Source organism: Mauremys mutica, chromosome 5 (assembly GCF_020497125.1).
Source record: "Mauremys mutica isolate MM-2020 ecotype Southern chromosome 5, ASM2049712v1, whole genome shotgun sequence".
Lineage (NCBI taxonomy): Eukaryota > Metazoa > Chordata > Testudines > Geoemydidae > Mauremys > Mauremys mutica.
This window is the reverse complement of record NC_059076.1, coordinates 174,102-196,594: the sequence shown is the minus strand read 5'-3', so window position 1 is coordinate 196,594 and position 22,493 is coordinate 174,102. Positions and strand designations below refer to the sequence as shown.

The 22,493-nt window shown below is 48.1% G+C and overlaps 1 protein-coding gene across 1 annotated transcript in view; it reads left to right on the top strand.

The window, feature by feature from the left end:
• The first annotated feature begins 56 nt into the window (after positions 1 to 56).
• LOC123372016 (heparan-alpha-glucosaminide N-acetyltransferase-like) overlaps positions 57 to 22,493 on the top strand; it is a 28,068-nt gene continuing 5,631 nt past the window's right edge. Inside the window, exons 1-12 of the mRNA XM_045019957.1 lie at positions 57 to 354; positions 6,574 to 6,689; positions 7,938 to 8,074; positions 8,998 to 9,119; positions 12,737 to 12,806; positions 14,425 to 14,494; positions 16,204 to 16,307; positions 17,868 to 17,944; positions 18,651 to 18,681; positions 19,967 to 20,127; positions 21,073 to 21,188; positions 22,191 to 22,315. Coding sequence (XP_044875892.1) covers positions 57 to 354; positions 6,574 to 6,689; positions 7,938 to 8,074; positions 8,998 to 9,119; positions 12,737 to 12,806; positions 14,425 to 14,494; positions 16,204 to 16,307; positions 17,868 to 17,944; positions 18,651 to 18,681; positions 19,967 to 20,127; positions 21,073 to 21,188; positions 22,191 to 22,315 — 1,427 coding nt within the window. The remainder of the gene's footprint in view (positions 355 to 6,573; positions 6,690 to 7,937; positions 8,075 to 8,997; positions 9,120 to 12,736; positions 12,807 to 14,424; positions 14,495 to 16,203; positions 16,308 to 17,867; positions 17,945 to 18,650; positions 18,682 to 19,966; positions 20,128 to 21,072; positions 21,189 to 22,190; positions 22,316 to 22,493) is intronic.

Sequence of the window (22,493 nt, the reverse complement as noted above, 5' to 3'; positions counted from 1 at the left end):
CCGCCGGTCCCCGGGCCGGGAGTTACCTCAGCGCGGCTCCCGGGCCCTGCCCCAGCATGCACCGCCCCCAGCCCGGCTCCGGCCTTCTCCGGTACCGGGGGGGAGCTGGGCCCGCCCGTCCCGGGGCCCGATTCCGCTGCCACGTGCTGCCAGCGCCCTCCCCCTTCCCGGGCACAGCCCGCCCCGGACGGGAGCCGGAAGCCGCAGCCCCCGGGGGCGGGGAGAGCGGAGTCCCTCCCGGCGGCGCGGGGATGGCGGGGCCCGGCCGGGGATGTGGCCCCTCGGCCACCCTCTGCGTGGCGATGACCGCCCTGAGCGCCGCGCTGCTGGCGCCCGGCCTCACCCAGCCACACGGTAATGCCCCCCCGGCTCCCCCTCCCGCGCCTTCTCCGCCCGGCCTGAGCCCCCCCCCCCCCCGCCTCCTTCCCGCTCCCCCCCCGGCCTCACCCAGCCGCACGGTAATGCCCCCCCGGCTCCCCCTCCCGCGCCTTCTCCCCCCCCGCCTGGTGTGAGCCCCCCCGCCTCCTTCCCGCCCCCCCCGGCCTCACCCAGCCGCACGGTAATGCCCCCCCGGCTACCCCCCCGGCCTCACCCAGCCACACGGTAATGCGTGCCAGGATCACGCTCCTTCTCCCCCCCCCCGCCCTGACCCCCCCCCCGGCCTCACCCAGCCGCACGGTAATGCCCCCCCGGCTCCCGCTCCTTCTCCCCCCCCCGGCCTGAACCCCGCCCTCCGGCCTCACCCAGCCACACGGTAATGCCCCCCTGGCGCCGCCGCCCGCTCCTTCTCCCCCCGCCTGGTCTGAGCCCCCCCCCGCCTCCTTCCCGCTCCCCCCCCGGCCTCACCCAGCCGCACGGTAATGCCCCCCCGGGTCCCCCTCCCGCGCATTCTCCCCCCCGGCCTGGTGTGAGCCCCCCCCGCCTCCTTCTCGCCCCCCCGCCTCACGGTAATGCCCCCCCGGCTCCGCCCCCGCTCCTTCTCCCCCCCCCGCCTGGTCTGTGCCCCTGCCCGCCACCGTGCCGCCCCCCCCCCCCCGGCCTCACCCAGCCGCACGGTAATGCCCCCCCGGTTCCCCCCCCGCTCCTTCCCCCCCCCGCCTGGTCTGAGCCCCTCCCCGCCTCCTTCCCGCCCCCCCCCCCCGCCTCCCCCAGCTGCACGGTAATGCCCCCTGGCTCCCCCTTCCGCTCCTTTCCTCCCCTCCCCCCCCCGCCTGCCCTGAGCCCCCCCTCCCCGCCTGCCTCCCTCCCTCCCGCTGGTCTGAGCTCCCCCATCTCCCGCCTGTCTCGCGTTCCTTCCCCCCTTTCCTGGCCTGAGCCGTCCGGCCTTCCTCCGGTTCCTTCCCTGCCTCCTGTTTCCCCCTGGCCTGAGCTCCTACTCCCATTCTCCCCCCACCTGGTTTTCACACCGTTCTCCCCCCACCTGACCTGCTCTCCATTCCCTCCCCCCCCCCCCCGTCTGGCCTGCTCTCCCACCGGGCCTGCCCCCCATTCTCCCCTGCTAGCTGGCTCGCTCCTGCCCAGTCTACCCCCTATTTCCTTCTCCCCCACACCTGCAATTGCCATATGTCCCAGTTTTATAGGGACAGTCCTGCTATTCGGTGCTTTGTCTTATATAGGCACCTATTACCCCTCCACCCTGTCCCAATTTTTCACACTTGCTAGCTGGTCACCCTGTCCACACCATCCTGTCTGCCCCTTGCCTTCCCCCATCACTTCATCTGCCCTCCCCTTCCCTTTACCCCTGCCTCCTATACTTTGCGCCTCTCAGTCCCTGCCTCCTTCTCCCTACCTCTGTCACTCCCTCTCCACTGCCCTTTCACACTCCTCTCTCTCACACTCACACACATATACCCCCACCTACCCACCCTCTTCCCCCCAACTCACTGTCTCTCCATCATAGGGTGACCAGACAGCAAATGTGAAAAACTGGGGTGGGGGTGGAGGGTAATAGACGCCTATATAAGAAAAAGACTAAAAAATTGGAACTGTCCCTATAAAATCGGGACATCTGGTCACCCTGCTCCATCACTCTCTGTCCTACCACCTTGCTGTGTCCTTCCCCCAGGCTTTGGCTACACTTACACTTCAAAGCGCTGCCGCTTTGCGCTTTACACTTAGCGCTTTTTTTGAAGCGCTAAGTGTAGTCAAAGCGCCAGCGCTGGGAGAAAGCTCTCCCAGCGCTGTCCGTACTCCACCTCCCTGTGGGGAATAACGTACAGCGCTCCCAGCGCTGGGGCTTTGACCACACTGGCGCTTTGCAGCGCCGCAATTTGCAGCGCTGGAGAGGGTGTGTTTTCACACCCTGCTGCAGCGCTGCAAATTTGTAAGTGTAGCCAAGCCCCAAGAGAAGAAAATATTCTTTCTACACTGACAGAAGAAGCTGTTGCTGTTAAAAGTGAGATTATCACTTCAACAGTCCCTGAATCCAAGTGTTTAAGTGACTTCCACCAGTTAACTCGTGTAACTTTCTTTAAAACATCATCAGCAAATATATATTTCTTGAATGGTTCACCCTTAGTTCTGAAGTTTATTATAGTTGGCATTATGAAGGGATGATTGCTGGATGTCCATGTCATAGCCAACTCCTCTTCTTCAGCAGTTAATATTTGACCCTGGTACAGAGTATTGAGAATATTTGCAAGAAAATGAGCTGGAGATAGTGCTTGTCCCATTCGTTTTTTTAATATTTGTGATTTAACTCTGTCGTTGCATATTTCTTTTTTTAAGATCTCAGTTCCTTCCAAATTTCAACAGTGTCAGCAATAAAACAGCTATTTCTCTGCATTCTGTTCAAGGCTACAGAAATAGGCTTCAGGCAGCATGTGTTGAGAACTTTGGCTGGGACAGTGCCATCTATTTTTTCACGATTTTGTTCACAAACTGTCATCAGATTAGGCCAGTTCTTGATATAGTGCTCAAAACAGTCCACTACTGAGTTCCATCACATGTCTTGTGGGCAAGTTAGTTCCTCCCACTTTTTTCAGAGCAGCTTCTGCAAAGTGGTTGTTACGGAAGTATTTTGCAATTTCAACAACATTAGCCTTTATTTCTGGAACACTGAAGTCTTTGGCTAGGAGGTTCATCGAATGAGCACTGCAACCATATGTTATCAGCTTAGGACTCTCTTCTAAATTTCTTCTCATCTTGGATACATTTGCAGCATTGTCTGTGACCAAGCTGTGTACTAGACATTTGAATTTTTTTTCACAGTTTGTTTGTAAGTATTCTGTTCTTCTTGTAAGTATTCTGCTGTGTGTTCATCTCCTGATGTATCAATTGTTTCTGTAAGGAAGACATTCCCTTCTTCTGTTGTAACACAAGTACATGCAACAGGATCATTGTGGACATTGCTCCACCCATGAAGACTCAGGTTCACAATTTCACCCTCTAGACCTTTTGCACACTGCTCAATTTCTCTTTCATACACTTTACCTCTTTTTGTAATCTGCTGGTTCTTATCTCAAACTTATCTATGGTTGTTTCTGGATGATGGAGATTTTTTTTTCTCTTTTTGCTACAGGTGATATACTGTGGCTATGTGACATACATGCTGTGACTGAAACACTATCATTGGCAGATAACTCTGAAACCATATAAAATTATGGTGATCTTGAAGGTGGATAGTCTTCAAAATCCTGTATGTTGAGGATGGAGTCTCCTAAACAAAATAAGTCAATGCAGTTATTTAATTGTTATTACCATACTGCTCATTTAGTATTACTTATTGCAGTCACTGACACTCAGAACGACTTTAAAGGTGAAATTGTAAAATGAAGACCTGCCTATTTCAGCTATTTATTTTTTTATCACAACTGCATCTAAAATAATAGTACCATAGAGTAATAACTATATTTTTTGCTCAAACATGAGAATTCTAGACTAGTCCGGAAGGAAGACAGGCAGTCCTTAAGAAAGACGTATGAAATAAAAAAGTTTACCAACCTGAAGATCCTGCATGTTCAGACATGTTCCTTTCATCATCTTCAATGCAGCTTCCTCCTGAGAAGGAACACTTCTCATGATGTTGTTTCATTCGGGCAGCCTGGCCTTGCATTTCTTTGTTGCACTGTTTGCATTTTGCAAGCATGCCTGTCTTACCCACAGGTAGAGGAACTTCATTAAAATATTCCCAAACTCGGTCTGTTTTATGGCCTGCCGCCATTATAGTTTTCCCTTCTAGTGAGAGAATGGTATGGTAGATCTCAAATCAATGAAGGCTACACTCAGAAAGCCCTCAAGACTTCTGGAATATGCTGCTCAAACAGTTTCACTTTTGTTTCTACTGCCTGTCCCTCCTTTTTCACATTTATCTCCAGACTTCTTCTCCTTGTCCAGATCTATTCCGCCCCCAACAATCTTCTATTCATTGAACTTTTTGAAACTTTGCACTTTTAGAGAGAGGTATGGGATTGACTCTGTGTACTCAAATTTGCTGAGGGACAATAGGTTTGAGGTCTGTTATTTCTCACCTCTATATATTATTTATTTAAAAACATGTTTGCTGTTAACAAGCATGTTATCTCTGGAGACACAAATCCACAGTCTGAGAACTGCAAAACTAAGCACCTCAGATGGTATCTTCTAGACTGAGCACTGAGTCCCATTGGGTAGATAGAAAGATTAACCTAAATAATCTATACAGAAGCCCCTGCAACCCCATAAAATTGGGTCCCTATTCCATGAACTATTGGAACTCATTTACAAAACTTCCTAAACATTACATGAATGTATTCTCATACTAGAGAATTAGAATTTATAATCCCTATTCCATGATGAGATATCTTTGAGCTATAATGTATCTTAATTAAAACTATCTTTAGATAGGTTTTTCCTCAAAAAGCATTTTATCAAAAAAATCAGATTTAAATTTAAAAAATCTGTTTTTGTTTTTTTTAATCACTGATTTTTATCCACCCTGCCTAAGAAGTACTGGGCACTGGGTATTCATATAGACGCATTCCAGAAGGCTAGTACAGGTACACCCCAACATAGAGTTATGGCATAAATTCAGTCCTGGGAGATGGTACAGGAACACATCAACCCCAAGTAAGACAAGGACGGCAAGGCAGGATATTGGATGAAGATGTTTTGTTTAATCCAGACGGTACAAGGTGTAGGGTCAGGAGAGTAATATGTAACTTGTTTGTATCAATGTATGAAAGAGAAGTCATAGGAGGGGCACTTTTGTTCCGCCTAGGGGACAGCAGAAAGTCCCACTGCTGACTGAGCTGGTCCATTGTCAGAGTCATACATGTGTTATTGTACATGTAGAATCTATGAGGCACTAGGACCGTGCTTCGTCGGCAATAAACCTGGCCAAGTGCCTTTGCCACTGCCCCAAGTCTGTGGTTTTTCTGGCTAGTACTATCAAGGTCTGCTGAGCCAGCTGTCTGTGCAGAGCTGGAGCGGCACACAGCGAGAACACATATGTATGCCAGCTGACAGCAGGTTCTATGCAGTGACAGGATGTGAAGTAACTCGCAGGATCAGAGCCCCAGAGCTCATCACTCAGAAGAGATTCCCTTCCCCACGCAAAACAAAATGGGACTTTGTATGTATGTAGGGTCTGTCTTCTGATGATTAGATTACTGGATGAGAGCACCCAGTTTGCGGGGAGCTCAGAGGGAGCAAGTACTACTCATGCACTATCCCTCTCTCCTTCACCCGGCTACATCTGTGAGTATGTCTATACTGAAACTAAAAGGCATGTTCTTAACTTGGGATTGCCTGCTTGGGTTTTAACAGCAGGGAGAACGTGGCAATGTGGTTTTTAACTCGGGCCTAACTGCATTGCATAGGGCACAAAAATTCTCACATCCCTGAGCAACATAATTAAGCCAACATGACCCACGTTGACAGCACTAGGTTGATGGAAGAATTCTGCCGTTGACCTAGCTACTGCCTAATGGGAAGAGGGATTAAGTACAGTGATAGGAGAACCCCTCCCGTTGCTGTAGTGATTGTCAACACTGAAGCACTACAGTGGCTCTGCTGTAGCATTTGAAGTGTAGACATAGTCCTGGTCTGTACCTAAATATTAGCTTGACCTAGCTATCTCACTTTGGGCTGTGAAAAATGTTGTGGCCTATGTGATGTTGTTAGGCCAACCTAGCCTTCATTGTAGACACAGCCAAGTTGACAGAATAATTCTGCCATGTCTTGGAGAGATGGATTCTGTATATTGATGGATAAATCCCTTCTTTCGATGTAGGAAGTAGAACAGCTTCAGCGCTGTATCTGTGCCACTGTAGCCACATACCTTCAGTCTGTACGCCAATGATGAGCAGTTTTGTTACCTGCCCAGTCTGATTCCCCAGTGGAATAATAGTACTCCGGAGCCATGCTGAGGTGAAGCAGGGCTGGAGAGATGGGATCTTTCCCGTACAATTTCTGTGGTGCGTAGATTCTCAAGTATGAGCCACCGTAAATAGGTGAGGATTGGTAAGGCTGCAATATAGTGTCTACTGAGCTGTCATCATTCTGTTAACAAAGTTGCTTTATGTCCTGAAGTGTGTTATGCAGACTTTCCTCTTTTAAAATATTAACATATGTCTTTCTCCACTTCTGCATCAGATTTATCCAGAAGGAGACCCTCAGGGCTGAAAATTGATCAGGCTTTACTGCTGGTGCACAATGAGTTGATCCATGAGAACTTGACAGTCTCCTGGCTTTCTGATTATTGTTACCAGGTACACAGCCCTCTCCCTTTGTTTGCTATGTCAGGTTTTGTTCTAGGGGAAGGCAAGAATATGGCGCTGGACCCAGAGTCGGATTGCTGCTCATGTGGACAATCCTGAGCTTGTGGACACAATCTAGCTAGCTCAGGTAGCAGAGCAGTGAAGCCACAGGAGTGTGAGCTTCATTGTGGGCTGTACAATCTTCCCCAGAACCCTGGATAATTACTCAGGGGGCTAGCCCATGCTGCAGTGTGCGCTGCCACACGCCTTCACCGCTCCAGCTGGCTAGATTAAAGCTAGCAGGGTTGTGTCTGCACGAGCTACAGTCACACCCTGTGACTGCAGTGTAGACAGACCCAAAGACTTGTTCCCCTAAGGGATTGTGGAAGTACTCGTGTTTTGAAAGTCCTAAATTTTCTGTTGTTCAGTTTTTTCAGCTAGTTCTTGGGTGGGCAAAGGATCCATGTCATAGACGGTGGGGAAAGGTGGACATCTTCCATGCTCCCCACAGCCTCCAAAATCTCCCCCAACTCCTTTATCCCTCGTGAACCATGACCCCATTCTGGACCCTCAGCCAGTGAATCACAGATATCTATGGGACTCATACCTGCAACAATGTCTTGGTGGAAAGAGCAGCAGGATGCAAAAAAAGGATAGGTCTTTCCTTTGGATAATGAGATTGTCCGTAGTTACAGTGCAAGTATAAGGATTTCTTTTTTTAAGTTTGAAAGGTGTATAAACCTTCATGCTTTAGGACATAAGCTAACCACCGATGACTGGTGAGGGGTTAAGAAGAGAGCAGCTCTCTTATGGTCAGGATATTCCATAATTGCCTCCTTCAGGCTTCCTTATATCCTCCTAGTGCTAGCCCTGTCAGAGACAGGATACTGGGCTAGCTGCTCTGATCTGATATGGCATTTCCTGAGTTCTTAGTGCAGTGTGTCTGGTGTTTTTACATGATTAACTTTCCAGTATTTTAATTTATTCCTGTTTTGTAATTTGTATTTAATCTGTTGGGTTTTAGCCCTTTTGAAAATCCCACCTTGAGTGCCTAACTTTAGGCTCCTATTTTTGAAAATCTTGGCCAATAATTCTTCCTCCAGCCACAGCTCACAGAAATGTTACCTGCTTGCTGTTGGACAAGCCAGGCTTCCTTTGTACTCCTCTTTGAATTAAAATAATAATAATAATTTTGCTCTACCTCGTAAAATCAAGTAGGTTTTTTGTTTTTGTAATCCTTCATCTGTCCTCATTTTCTAGTGCTTGTATCAAGATCTGGTATCCATCCCAATGAGCAACACAGCGGGAAAGGCCAGCATTGTAGCAGTTGCAGTTGATTCTCAGCATCCAGTCACCCTACATCTCAATGGCACTGGGGCAGGCAGAGAGTTTCCCAGGTTTGTAACTGAGCTGAAGATAACGTGTGTTGAAATAACCCACTAATGCTTATATTTTCTGTCACTTGCCAGCCACTGTCCCTAAAGTCTGTGGCCTCCTCACCACAGTTATTACTGAGCATTTGGGAAGCTAGATTTGCAATTTAATCTTCATAATACCAACAGTATAAAAATATAATTTGTTACGATAGTGCCTAGCTTGTCCAATCACAAGTTGCACCCCGTAGAGCTGTGTGCTGTGCACACACATAGAGACAGAGTTTAAGGCCAGAAAGGACAGTCGGATCACGTAGCCTGGCCTCCTGGATATCACAGGCCACAAGGCACCAGCACACTAAACTCAGCAACAAAACCAGACCAAAAGTCTATGAAGTCATGGTTCCCGCTACACAGTCAATAGCGGAAGAAGTCATGTGACATATGAAGGGTGGAGTGGGTCAAGGGTGGGCTGATACAGTAGGGGAAGCCAAACCAATGCTGACAGGAGAAGGGGCTTTGGGAGCCGCTCAGTGGCCAATCAAGGAAATGGCTGAATGAACAGTGCATTGAAAGCACCAAATCAGGGAGCAGGAGCCAAGCTGCAGTAACTATGGCAACGCAGCTAAAAGATCTCACCAAGTAGGAAAAAAGAAAAATCTGGGCACTGGGTTGGGCCTTTTCAGCCCCTGTCTCCTTTTGTATGTGCAGGGAAAGGTGGTCACTGCAGCCCCGCTGCAAGGATGGGCATGGGCCGTGTGCTTCCCAACATGCCCCTACCCTTCTTCCCATAGCCCTGTTTTTGTAGCCCTCCCTTCCTTTCAGCCCACCTCCCAGCTGGCCTACCCTGTAGCCCCGCAGTGCCTACCACAGTACCTGCAGGCAGTAGCGATGGTACAGCAAGTCCCAGCACAGGTTCCCTTTCCGTCTCCCTTAATTCTTTGCAGGATCCATTATCATTTTGGAGAATTTGGAAACTATTCGCTTGTGGTAAAGAGCTTTGATAGCAGCACCAAGATGATTTCCTGTGACATAATCATCAACGAAAGTCCTGTCAACAGCCATCTCCGTACGTAACGCCTTATGTTCCCCCTTTCCTTGTGTAAATCAAGTTGTTGGGTTTTTTTCTTTCAGGAAATTATCTCATTGAAATTCGCTTTAGCCCCCTTCCTAGCAAATCCTTGAGCCTAATGAACTCCCTGCATCCACTCCCTGTGCTCCTGCTCCCATGCCACAGAGCATCTGTTATCCATTTGGCCCGAGAAGTTAGCCGATATTCAGGGGTCTTGCAGATTGTTCCTATTAGGAGGAGAAAGTGATGATGGAGTCAGATATTTCTTTGATGTGATCCTGTTTATTTACAAAGAATGTACAAAGTCTTATTTTTCTGAACACAGTAGGAATCAAACAGCATGAAGCAGTTTCTTGGCTTAGAGTCCCAAGCCTCTTTCAGCCAGCACTCTACCCAAACATTCTCTCTCTTAGCTTTTTTTCAGGGTCATGCTACAGGTGCATCTCTGCCTGCATGTACACTTCCTTGCTACCTTCTCCAGGACATTTTGTGTTTTTTCTGCTGCTTCTAGCACGCAGACATGCAGCTGCAATCAGATCAATCCCCTGCCTTTGTCATGAGACCTCTGGGAAACCCCTTGGACTATATGGCCCAGGCTTGCATGTGGCCCAGTCTTTGGGAGCTAGTTTTCCATTGTTTTAGCTATTACTGAACAAAGGGCCATTTTATTTTTCCCTCAGCTGCCTTCTATTCAGGCTAAATATCAGACCCAACAGCTTCAAAGTGGTATGATTGCCCAACTCCCATCATAACATATCTCTGGATTCAATACAGTGACTCCAGTAATTGTCTCCACTAGAGTTTTGTCCTTTCTTCTTTCAACTCTGCCTTTCCCTTACTGCACAGCTTGATTTCTCTTCCCTGATGGACTCCCTCACTTACATCCTTCATAGCCCCTTCTCTGGCTTCGATTCGCTCTTCAAATCCACTCCTCTTCATGTCCCTGCCTCCCTTTTGGCCAGAGATTCGGCTACTTACTTCTGGGAAAATATTGACTCTGTGTAATGCGGGCTCTCCTCCTTCCCTTTCCTCTGCCAGCCCTGCTATGCCACCACCTTCCCACACTCCACTACCTGCTCCTTTCTCAGACATTGTATGGTCTCGCATACCTTCTTCCTCCAAACCCTTGATCCTATCACTTCCTTACCTCCCTAACAACTGTCTTTCTTCTTCCACTCTTACTGATTCATGATCTCTTCCTCTCATCCACCTCCTCCTCTTAATATCATCTGTTCCCGTGAATGTCCCCAACGAACCCATCTGCATCCTTCATTGCTTGTTAGCTATGCCCTCCTTCCCAGCTTTCTATGAGGTTTCCTGACTCCATGCTTGACTGCTCTCCTTCCTGCAGTGTCTACCCTTTCCACTGTCCTGTCAGCTTCTGCTCTCCCTTGGTGCCAGGGGCAGGCCACACCATATCAAAATGCTCCAGTTGGTTGTGTAAGACTGTCAAAAATGTGTGCAGGGTTGCTGGGTTGTTTTAAAGCACATCAGACTTTTCTCAGTGATGTCTGGCTCAGAAGCATCCCAAACAAACAGTGAAAGCTGGATTCAGGAGATACCCAGTAGCATAGCCCTGCCTTCCAGGTTTCTCCTCATATGGGGAGGGAGCAGGATATATATATATATATATGCCTTCATCTCCTAGGATGCCTTACCCCAGCCCAGGACCACAATCTGGCTGCCAGGAAAGACGTTTGCCAGGGCTGGAAACTGCCCTGAGCCAGGCCTTTTCCTCACCATGGAGGCGGGAGGAGCTTTCCAGCCTGCCCTGCTCCTGGAGCACCAGTTGTGGGCCCTAAAAGCAGAGCTGGCAGTGTTTTCTCCCAGAATGCCACTCTGATACCCCTTTCTCTTGCTCTTTGACCTTGATCTGTCACACAGGTACGTCTCCCAGCAAAATGTGCAGCAGCATAATGCTGGCTCAGCTGGTCTCCCTCACACCTTAAGGGGCGGGTACACTCCATTAATGTGTCCCGTGGGCTTCTGTCCTTGGCCTGCTGCTCTTCTGTATCTTACTATTTATTTATATACATTACATCAGCACGCAGAGGCCTTGACCAGGATTGGGCCCCGTTGTGTGCGGTACTGTACGAACACATAGCACAAGCCAGTCCCTGCTCCAAAGCGCTTACAGTCTAAACGGACAAGACAGACACACAAAAGCAAAACGGTCACAAGGTATGTGTCTGCGTTCTGTTTTCAGATTTAGATCCCACTTCCTCCTCCTCCCAAAACACACCCACCCAGCTGGTTCCTCTGCACTCAGTGCGCTCTGCTTCTGCCACAAAGCATTGGGTTTGTTTGTTCAATCTTGTCTAGCTGCCCGTTCTGTTTTATGTTAATGCCTGTTGTCTCTCTTTGTGTGTCCCTCCCAGAGCTGTTTCAGTCTCTAATCAGCATCCTTCCCCATTCTTGCTCTTTACAGTAGATAATTCTTTAATGTTTCCTATTCCTTTAACTCTAAAGAAGCTACACCTGTGTGAAGAAGTGATTTTTTTTGTTTTTCCTGGCCATACCAAAAATTTCAGGTTACTTTCAGGGTTAATTTCAGGTTGAACAAAACATTTTGTTTTGTTTTTGAGCCTTATTAAATGTTTTGAGTTTTTTATTTTTAATAAAATTGAGGTAAGCTTTGCCACTGCTTGCATCCGAAGAAGTGGGTATTCACCCACGAAAGCTCATGCTGCAAAACTTCTGTTAGTCTATAAGGTGCCACAGGATTCTTTGCTGCTTCTACAGAACCAGACTAACACGGCTACCCCTCTGATACTTTGACATGAAAAGTCATTTCAGATCAAAAAATTGAAATGCTTCAAAAAGGTCAAAGTGAAATGTTTTGTTGTTTTGGAATATTTTTAGATTTTGGGGGGAGCAAACAAATTGGCAAATTTGTCTTAAATTTATGAAATATTTCAATGCCCCGAATCTGCATTTTTTTTGTTGGTGAAATAGTTTTGACCAAACTGTTTCCCTCAGCTCTGACAGAGGCATTCCCCATGCTTGCAAATCCATACATCTTTGACTCCTCTACCTCTTTTACTCCTTGAATTCAGGCTGTTTCTAAATCCAGCCAGTTTTTCCTTTACAACATATGCCACTACCACTACCACTATGATATGTTTTGCCTTGGTTATTTTTATACTGGAATATACAGTCACTAGGTTGCAGTCACCTTTGGGTTTTTTTTTTTGCTGGGGCTTGTGTTCTCACATAACAATACCTAGCATTGTCATCACTAGAACTCAAAGTGCTTCACAGTCTTCAATGTGTACAACAACCACAGGGCTGAGGGAGGGAAGTATTATGCCCGTTTTACAGATAGGGAACTGAGGCACAGAAGCTAAGTGACTTGCCCAGTGTCACACAGGAAGTCTGTGGCAGAGCAGGTAATTTAACCTTGGTCTCCCAAGTCCCATGCTAGTGCCCTAGCCCCTGGCCAATCCTTCCTTCAGGTTACGGTACCACTCAGAGAGGTTGCTGTAGCAAGCTGTCAGCCTGACTTCTCGCTGGGTTACTCCAGTTTTACACAGGTATAACGCATTGATGTATCAGGCCCAGAATGCCCATTGTTTTTGTTACCTCAGCTATGAAGATGTCTTCTTTTCCTGCAGCTATCCTGTATGCATTCCTCATTTATATGGGGGTCCTCAGTATCCTGACAGTGGGACATGTCTTCGTGATGTAAGTGGACGTTGTTTGTGAAACATTCCTGTACACGTTAGAGACTCTCTTGGGGGGTTTGTTGTAGATGAAAGCACACTCACTATTCTTATTTATTTGTATTGCCATAGCACCCAGGAGCCCCAGTTATGAACCAGGGCCCTTTGTGCTAGGTGCTGTACAAACACAAAATAAAAAGATCCTGCTGTCTCATGAGTGCAAACCGGGAGCTGGGCTGTCTTACAGCTGGAGTCTCCTGTTCATTGGAGCTAGGCTGATTTGCACCAGCTGACTATCTCGCCTTTAGTTTGCTAAGGGCCAAGCTCTTGATTTAAGGATACGAAATTTATTCCACAGATTAACTGCTGACTGAATTCAGTAGAGCTACTGTGAAACAAAGGATTTAATGGGGGACTGGGTGGCTCACAATATTGGCAATGGAACATGGAACCTTTCACTTCTTCTGGTCATGATGGGTAGTGTCTGAAAGTCTGAACAGTCTGACAGCTGTTGGTGCTAGAGAGACAAGGTGGGGGAGGTATTATCTTTTATTGGGCCAACTTGTGTTGGTGAGAGAGACAAGCTTTTGAATTTACACAAAGCTCTTCTTCAGAGCTCACCCACCTTGTCTCTAATATCTTGGGACCAGCACGGCTCCAATAACACTGCACACAGCTGTTGGTGCTCTCAGTCCAGGGCTGGAGTGCTGGGTGTTTGCATTTCAGTTGGTGGCTGATTGATACTGCTCTTCTCAGTCTTACTGAAGAGCCAGCTGTAGCATATTAACCAACTCCTCACGGTAGAATTCTCTGCATCTCAGTGCTGGGCCCTATGCATAGGATGGGGTGAAGAGACATGCATTAGTGCTGCCTGTGCTATGTTTTTTTTCTAGGGATACCTTCTGACAGGCTGTCATTCTGTAGGCTTTCTATCAGACTGTGGCACAGGAGCTGGGATGAGAAATGAATACGAGAACGTAGGCCTGAGTTCAGGAACGTACTGAAGCATGTGATTAAATCCTTGTTGTCATCCCAGGGGACCCCCTTTTGTATTCTGCTTCAGGCAGCCCAACAGTTCAGGCCAGCATCATTTAATCATCACATAGTTATCATTTTCCAGATGCTGATATCCTCCAACTAAACCACAGTGTTGCAAAGTTTAATACAGGGAATGTTTCCATATGCTTCCAGTACTACGGAGTATCTAGGGCCCTGAACAGCAGTTCAGCCCCTGGTTAAGACCCATTCCAGTCTATAGGATGTACGTATGTGTTTAACTATAAAGGTTGGAAAATCTGTTAACATAGTCATCCATCCTGTGCACTGAATGAGGTGGTCCTGCGTGTAAACGAAAAGTGGGGGGGGGGGGGGGGAATCTGAGCATGTGGTGATTGTACCATAGTGTGTATACACAACAGGGCTGAATTAAGGTTGCACGAACCACCTTAATTCTGGCACTTTAACTTTTGTGTGTTTGACTTTGCAAGCTTAATAACATTGTACTAATCCAGGGAGGGGACTGGGGATGGGGGTAGATGTTCTCAGCGTCTGGTTTATGTTGCTCCAACATGATTTGATAGCATGTGTTTGTTCTGAATAAGCAATAGAATATGATTTTTTTTACTGTTCTTGGTTCACAGCATCGATCCAATCAGGAATTGGTTTTACAAGAAACTGCACCCTGGAGACACTGATCGTCTCATTAATTCTGTGAGTTGTTAGAATGTGTTAAATTGCCATCCATGTTTTTACACTGAAGCGTTCACACGAACTAGGCCTTTTTGAGATTCAGTAAATTATCAGCCACATCCCCCTCATGAACAGGTTCCTGGGCAATCCTTGAAGTGTGGGCAGACAGCTGTCTTCCAGGGCCGCCCAGAGGATTCAGGGGGCCTGGGACAAAGCGGGGGAGCGGACATAAAAAAGGCGCCACCCGCTGCAGCACTTGTACACACCAGGCGGCGCTCTGAGTCTTCGGCAGTGGCGGCAGCAGGGGGTCCTTCACTCGCTCCGTATCTTTGGCAGCATTGAAGGACCCACCGCCGAAGTGCCACTGAAGACCCAGAGCAAGTGAAGGGCCTGCCACCGAAGTGCCGTCGAAGACCCAGACCGCTGCCGGGTGAGTAAAAATTAAAAAGGAAGGGATTTTCGACCAGGGCTCACGGGGCCCCTGCAGGGCCCAGGTCCTGGTGCAAATTGCCCCACTTGTGCCACCACCCCCCTTCCCCCGGGCGGCCCTGCTGTCTCGATCTGTGGGGAGTGCTGGAGGGGGCTCACCACCTGTGGTTAATGTATGTGCAGTGGATATATATATGACTCTCAGGATACATCTACGCCGGAGCTGTGGATGTAATGTCCAGCTCAGGCAGACATACATGATTGCGCTAGCATGCTAAACGTAGAAGCGCAGCTGTGACGGGCTAGCCTCACCAGGTACAATCCTGTCCGAGACCCTGGTTGCGTACTCACGGCAGCTAGCTGCTAGCCTGTCCTACTGCCCATGCTGCCCTGGCCACACTCCTGCTTGTAACAAGCCAATTTCATCAGAGCTAATGTGCGTACGCCTACCTGAGTTGAAAATTACACCTTTAGCTCCAGTGTACGTGTACCCTGTCAGTTACTGCACAGCTAGGTGTTTTGCCTCTCTCGCTAGTTTCAGTGCAGGAAATATTCCACTGAGAGAATTATCCTGTTGTGACGTGGACAGTGTCAAGAGAGGAAAACTCTGCTGACTGCTCCCAGCACTAGAGGCAGTTCTAGGCACTCTGAACTCAGGCCTAAAGTTCAGTGATTAGACCAGGGCCTGCAAGTGCTGCAGAGGCTGTGGGCCACATTCTGCGCTGTTAAACACTTGCAGATGTGGAGTACAGCTGTTGGAATCTCTCTGGATTTACACTGATATAAATGACATCAGCATCTGGCCTAGTGTACTTTGCCCACACAGGATGAGCACGCTTCAGTGTTATGCTCCCCAGTTATTCTCTCGGGAGTCTATTGTACATGGTCCTCATCACTGGTGGCGTGCTGAGTGCATCAGTTTTATCCGCACAGCACCCTGTGAGGCAGAGAAGTGTTATCCCCACTCTATTCATGCCGAACCGAGGCATAGGGTAGATTCAGTGACTTGCCTAAGGTCACATGGAGTGTATGGTCAACACTGGGATTAAACCCAGCTGTCCTGAGTCACAGTCCAGTGCCCTGCCCACCGATGATTAAAGAAGTGTGAAGTGTGAAATACAAGGAATCCCTCAGTGGGGAATAGAGAGAGAAATGGGAAGAACAGAATTAGTTATGGTGTGTGAAAATGTCCAGTATCTCTAGGCCTCAGCTGGCAAAGTCACATTCCCCATATGGTCAGGATAGCGAAGGTGTCGAGGCAGTTGCTAGCTTTTCCTCTTGTGTGGTGTTTCTATTCCAAGGAGCTCGGATCCCCAACCAGAACAGATTCCACAAGCAGTAATGTCCCAGCTACCACGTGGACCGTCTCCCAGCAGCGACTGCGCTCCCTTGACACATTCCGAGGGTAAATTACAGCCTCAGAGGCTTCTGTACCACTCGCTATAAAGCTCCTCTAGGTTTGAACAAATGTAATTATGGCCAGAGTATGAAATCTTCACCCCCAGGGATGGTAGAATGTCATGGTATTGGATGTGGGTTTATATGTATGGAGAAGGAAACTACCTATTAATAGAGATGGCTGGAAATTATTTTTTCCTATGAAAACTTGAGTTAGCAAAAAATAAAAAAACAGAATATTTTGGCTGTAAACCAAAATATTTTGATTGGTAATGGTGTCCTAGTGCCTCATGGGAGTTGTAGTTCTGGTGCCTCATCCTCTTCTATAGGGTGGCTCTTTGGTCAGACTACATCTTCCATCATGCATCATGGTCTTCCCTCTTGGATAGTGTAGGCCATGCATCATGGCAGTCTTGTGACCCTGGTGCTTCATGGGAAATGTAGTCTGGATGGGAAGTTTGCCATAGAGGAGATGGGGGAGCATGAGGCAACTGAACTATGACTCCCATGTGGCACTGTGGGCGCATTTCAGAATCAAAATATTTCACTTTTAGGTTGTAAACTTTTTTTTTTTCCAGGCATCCAGGATTTCAACAAAACATTGACATTTTCCGTGGAAAGCAGACACTTTTCATGAAAAACTGTGTGTCAAAAACTCAGTTTTCCATCAAAAAAACAGTTTAGATGGAAAACTTTTGACCAGCCCTACATATTATGATAACTTCTTCCTCTCCCTCCCTATGAGAATTGTTCCCTGTAGTGCATTTACTAGTATCTGTCCTGTCTGGTTTTGATGAGCCTTTCACCAGGTCCCTTGACAGACAATTCCACAGGTTGCTAGATTTCCATGGCAGGAAGTTTTTCTGGTGTCCAGCCTCCATTTCCTTTTTCCTGCGTGACTTTTAGTTAGATTTTCCTTTATTGTACTCAGTCATTCTCTTCCCTCCAGGAGGCTTACAAGTAAAAAGACAGCCTCGCTGTTCCCTGCCCTGCTCCTAATTTTCCTGTGTGGCCTTGGTCAAGTCTCTTAACTCCGTGTTCTGATTTATCTGCTGTCTACAATGGGAGGAATGATGCTTTTCTCTCTTTCAGGGGATGGGGTGGGGGCTGAGGACTTGCTAAATGAAGTTGGTGGAGTACATGGAATTACTAGGACCAATCTGTGCAATCTCTGGCTTAGAGATCTGACAGCCCCAGGGGGTCCATTTAATGGGGAAGAACTGCAGGATCCTACTTCTTGGGTTTCCTGAAATGTTTAGAATTGGGCTGGAGCAATGTGGGGAGCCAGCTTTGTGAACTTATATGGGAATATGAACAAAAATCACACTCAGCATGCTTTGTAATGTGACTTTCAAGTGCTCTCTCCTTCTCTCAGTCAACATCAATTTCCTCTGAATGAAGGTCGTTCACTGATCCCTCAACGGCATGCTTGGCTGTTGTGTTTACAGGCTTGCTTAAAAAAAGACAGATTGAAAAATGTTTTAACGGGGTAAAATATTAAGTGCGTGTCTGTTTTTGACACACAATATTGTACCTGCGTTCTCATTATTTTTTTGTGTCTTTTTAGGCTCTCTCTCATAATTATGGTATTTGTTAATTACGGAGGAGGAAAATACTGGTTCTTCAAACATCAGAGTTGGAATGGTAAAGTATGGTTCATACGTGTAATACAGACCTTAGTCACAGAAATGAACATTCAGGGCCGGAGCCTCAGCTGGTGCACATAGGTGTAGCGCCGTTGAAGTCAGTGGAGCTATGTCAGTTTACACCAGCAAAGGATTTAGCCCCCAGTATCAGGCAGGAGAATAGTTCAAAGCACGATGTGACTGTTCCTGGTATCAGACAATCTTGGGAAGGCTCCATATTGTCACATAACCTTTTTGCTTACATCTTTAACACAGCCACGCATTTTGAGTGGCTGTGTTCTTATTTAAGGCTTATGGTGGTAGGACCTAGAGGTGACAGCCAGGTCATGGTCCCATTGTGCTAGGTGCTGCATAGATAACATTAATGGCAGCCTTGCCCCAGTGATCATGCTTGATGGTCTTGTGTTCACACATATTGTGCTGTGCTTATATCATGGTAAATTGTGAAGGTCCCATGGCAGAAGTCTTCCCTGTGACACAGCCGTTAATTCAGACAGTGTTTGGGCAAACAAACTGAAGGGAAAGTGAAGCAGATACAGTCAAAGGAGTAGTTATTTGTCAGTATCTTTTAGGACGCTGCTTAAGAATTTGGTTTACTGAATCACTACAGGTATTCTGCAGTTTCTCTGCAGACTTAGAAAGGAGGGTCGTCATGAGTGCAGTCTTTCAAGGCAATTAAAACTTGTCTATTGATTCCTTTGTAGGCTTAACGCTGGCAGATCTTGTGTTTCCATGGTAAGTCTTTGTGGTGAATATTATTATTTTGTATTATCGTAGCGCCCGGGAGCCCCAGTCATGGACCAGGGCCCCGTTGTGCTAGGTGCTGTACAAACACGGAACAAAAAAACAGTCCCTGCCCCAAAGAGCTTACAGCAAAGACAACAGACAGATACTGACGGACGGACAGACGGAAGTATAAAGAAACAATGAGACAGTATTGGTCAGCATGATGAGCTGTGATCTGAGCACACCAAGAGCTGAACCATTGTCAAGGGTTTTGTGGGCTTCACAGCAAAGGAGAGTTTGAAGGAGGATACTCCCTGAAAGGAATAAATCATAGAATCGTAGAATCTCAGGGTTGGAAGGGACCTCAGGAGGTCATCTAGTCCAACCCCCTGCTCAAAGCAGGACCAATCCCCAGACAGATTTTTGCCCCAGTTCCCTAAATAGCCCCCTCAAGGATTGAACTCTCAGCCCTGCGTTTAGGAGGCCAGTGCTCAAACCACTGAGCTATCCCTCCCCCGTGGTAGACTACAAGGGCCACACAGTGGAATGCTGCTAAATTGCACTTCAGTGCACCTTAAATCCATTTGGAAAATTGATTTTGAGGTGTATTGTATTTGTTTTTTTGTTTTTTGTTTGTTTTTTTTTAAGCACAGACCAATGAGAGTCTGCTGCTATGCCAGGAACAGGGCTAGTCTGGGTGATGTGATATATGGGCTAGTACAGGGGTGGACAAACTTTTTGGCCTGAGGGCCACATCTGGGTATGGAAATTGTGTGGCAGGCCATGAATGATCACAAAATTGGGGGTTGGGGTGTGGAAGGGGATGAGGGCCCCGGCTGGGGGTTTGGGCTCTGGGGTGGGGCTGGGGGTGAGGGGTTTGTGGTGCAGAAGGACGCTCCAGGCTGCAACCGAGGGGTTCAGAGGGTGGGAGGGGGATCAGGCTGGAGCAGGGGATTGGGGCGTGGGAGAAGGTCAGGGGGTTCAGGCTCTGGGTGGCACTTACCTCAGGCAGTCCCCAGAAGCAGCAGCATGTCCTCCTTCCAGCTCCTATGTGGAGGCGTGGCCAGGTGGTTCTGCACGCTGCCCCGTCTGCAGGCGCCACCCCCGCACCTCCCTTTGGCTGCAGTTCTTGGTCAATGGGAGCTGCAGAGCTGGCACTTGGGGCAGGGGTAGTATGTAGAGCCCCCTGGCTACTCCTACGCATAGGAGCCACAGGGAGTCACAGCACTGGAGTATGTGTGATTAGGCGTGTTTCCCCTGAATAGACCCATTTCACAGCTGCCTGCTTTTCTAGGTTTGTGTTTATCATGGGCACCTCAATTTCGCTGTCACTGAACTCCATGCTGAGGCGGGGATGTTCGAAGTGGAAAGTGCTGGGGAAAGCTCTCTGGAGGAGTTTCTTGCTGTTTCTAATAGGCATTGTAATCGTCAATCCCAATTATTGCCTTGGACCTTGTAAGTGGAGAGAATTCATTTGTTGTTTGCTTGTCCTTTTTGGAATTTGTAGCTTTCATTTTAATGTGGCTGTTACAGAATGAATATAAGATCAGTCCCACCCCATGGACCGACTGCAGGTAGAGGGCAGTTCTGTGCTGTCATAGACCAAGAATGGTGAGCTGTTCAGCTGTGCTGCATAACTCTGGCAGCCGTCTGGCTTAGGGCTGTCTCTTTACTGATATTCATACATTATAAAGCCAGAAGGCACCATTAGATCATCTGGTCTGACCTCCTGTGTAACACGGGCTGGAGCATTTCATCCGTTCAACCATTTATCTGAGCCCAGGAACTGACTGAAGCGTATCTTCCAGAGAGACATCCAGTCCATAGAAGACTGGGACCTCCCAATTCTTGCTTCTAGACCCTCACGCCCTCCTCTCTGTATCCTGAGAATACCAGTTGTGCTCAGACTGTGAAGTTGCAGGGGAGCGGGAAAGGAAAGCCTGGGGTAGGAAAAACTGTGCTTAAAGGAAGGGGCGCAGTGCAGGTGTGTTGCTTGCATTTCATGGGACGGTCCCACCCTGTGCCCTGCTCCCGCCCTGTGCAGTGAGACGGGGTGGAGAGGAAATATCCCCCAAGCTGTGGAAGTGGGGCACAAAGTGAGTGCATCACACACCTCCTCTGGGACCCTCCCACCCCACAGGGTCCTAGAGCCCAGCCCGAGCCCGGAAGTGTACACAGCAACGAAACAGCCCTGCAGCCTGAGTCGGCTCGCACGGGTCAGCTGGGGTTTTTTCTTTGCTGTGTAGACATTCCCTGCGGCAGCATGAGTACATAGGCCCTAACCCAGGGGTGGCCAACCTGAGCCTGAGAAGGAGCCAGAATTTACCAATGTGCATTGCCAAAGAGCTGCAGTAATACGTCAGCAGCCCCTCTCTTACATTGGGTGTGTGTTTCCTGTAGTGTCCTGGGATAATCTGCGGATTCCAGGTGTACTCCAGAGACTGGGATTTACCTACCTTGTGGTTGCCATTTTAGAACTCCTGTTTGCTAAAGCTGTGGCTGAGAACGATACCTTGGTGAGTGATCCTTGGATATAGCTGGCTTCGATGATGCTGGAGGGGCAGGCTGTAAACACTTGTAGGATACACAGCACCGTCACATTTGCCTCTTGCACATGCAGTCTGGTGTTGGATGGTAGCCTCTCCCGTGCCTGCCACTGTAGTCCTGTCTCCGGCAGCTCTTGTGTGGTTTTAGGAGCCATGCCGCACAAGACTAATATCTGTTTAACTGTACAGAACAGCGCAAGGGGGTTGCTCAGGAACTGAGCAGAGAGGGGTGCATTTCAACAGCTCTGCATGGCTAGCACCAGCTTGGTTGCCGTGTAGAGGATTATAAAGGTCCTTACGAATTCACTCCTTCCTGATCTGCAATCGATGCCTCTTGGATTCCAAGGGTGCTGAAAAACACAGGTGTAATTTTGAACTCTTAATTCAGTGCACTGTCCACTTCAAGGCTCCAAATGCCTCCCTCTTCTAGAATTGTCGCATGTGGGTCTGAGCACCACCCTCTTGGCCGGAAGGCGAGGCACAGACCGAGCAGCAATGCCCTAAGAGTGCAGGGCTTTCTTACGCTCTGCTGAGATTTTAGCAGAAACACACTAAGCATGCTGGGACGTGACCCTTTCCAGTCACTTACAGTGCTTTTATTTTAACCCTTCTGTCCCCCACCTGAGCCAAGCAAGGGTTTAGTCCATGCTGAATCCAGAGTTTCAAATGTCACCCTCTTTAGCATAGCTAGAATTTGTACAACAAGGAAAAATGCGGCTCACAATCTGCAGAAAGGATTTTGCTCAGACTTTCAAAACAAAATCACTTTTGAAAGCAAACCTGGTGAATGTCAGTTTCAGACATTGTGGGCGTGTGAAAACAATGTTACAATGGAAAGCCTTGCAAACTCTGCTGTTATCACGCCCAACCATCTGCAGTGCCAGGGGCTGTTCGAAAGTGAAAGGTGTCTTTTCCCCAAAAACTCAGTGATCATTTGCCAGTTAATATTCCTTTTCCTCCCTACCTCTCAAGCTAGAGACCCCGTATTTTGCCCTGCGGGATATCCTGCTCTACTGGCCACAGTGGGTTTTCATTCTGACGCTGGAAGCGACTTGGCTGGGTTTGACCTTCCTGTTAACTGTACCTGGCTGCCCAAAGTAAGTTGAATGCTTGGCATCCTTCTCCTTTGGGTGCCTTCTGTGTGGTGTCGGGTTATTCTGCTACGTAGGGACCATGTTTCAGTGTCTGTAGCTCTGAGTCAGTAGGAAAAGGGGGTTTCTCAGTGAAACATCCCCTTCCCCACTTCGCAGTGAAGTACTTGGCTTTATGTAGAGG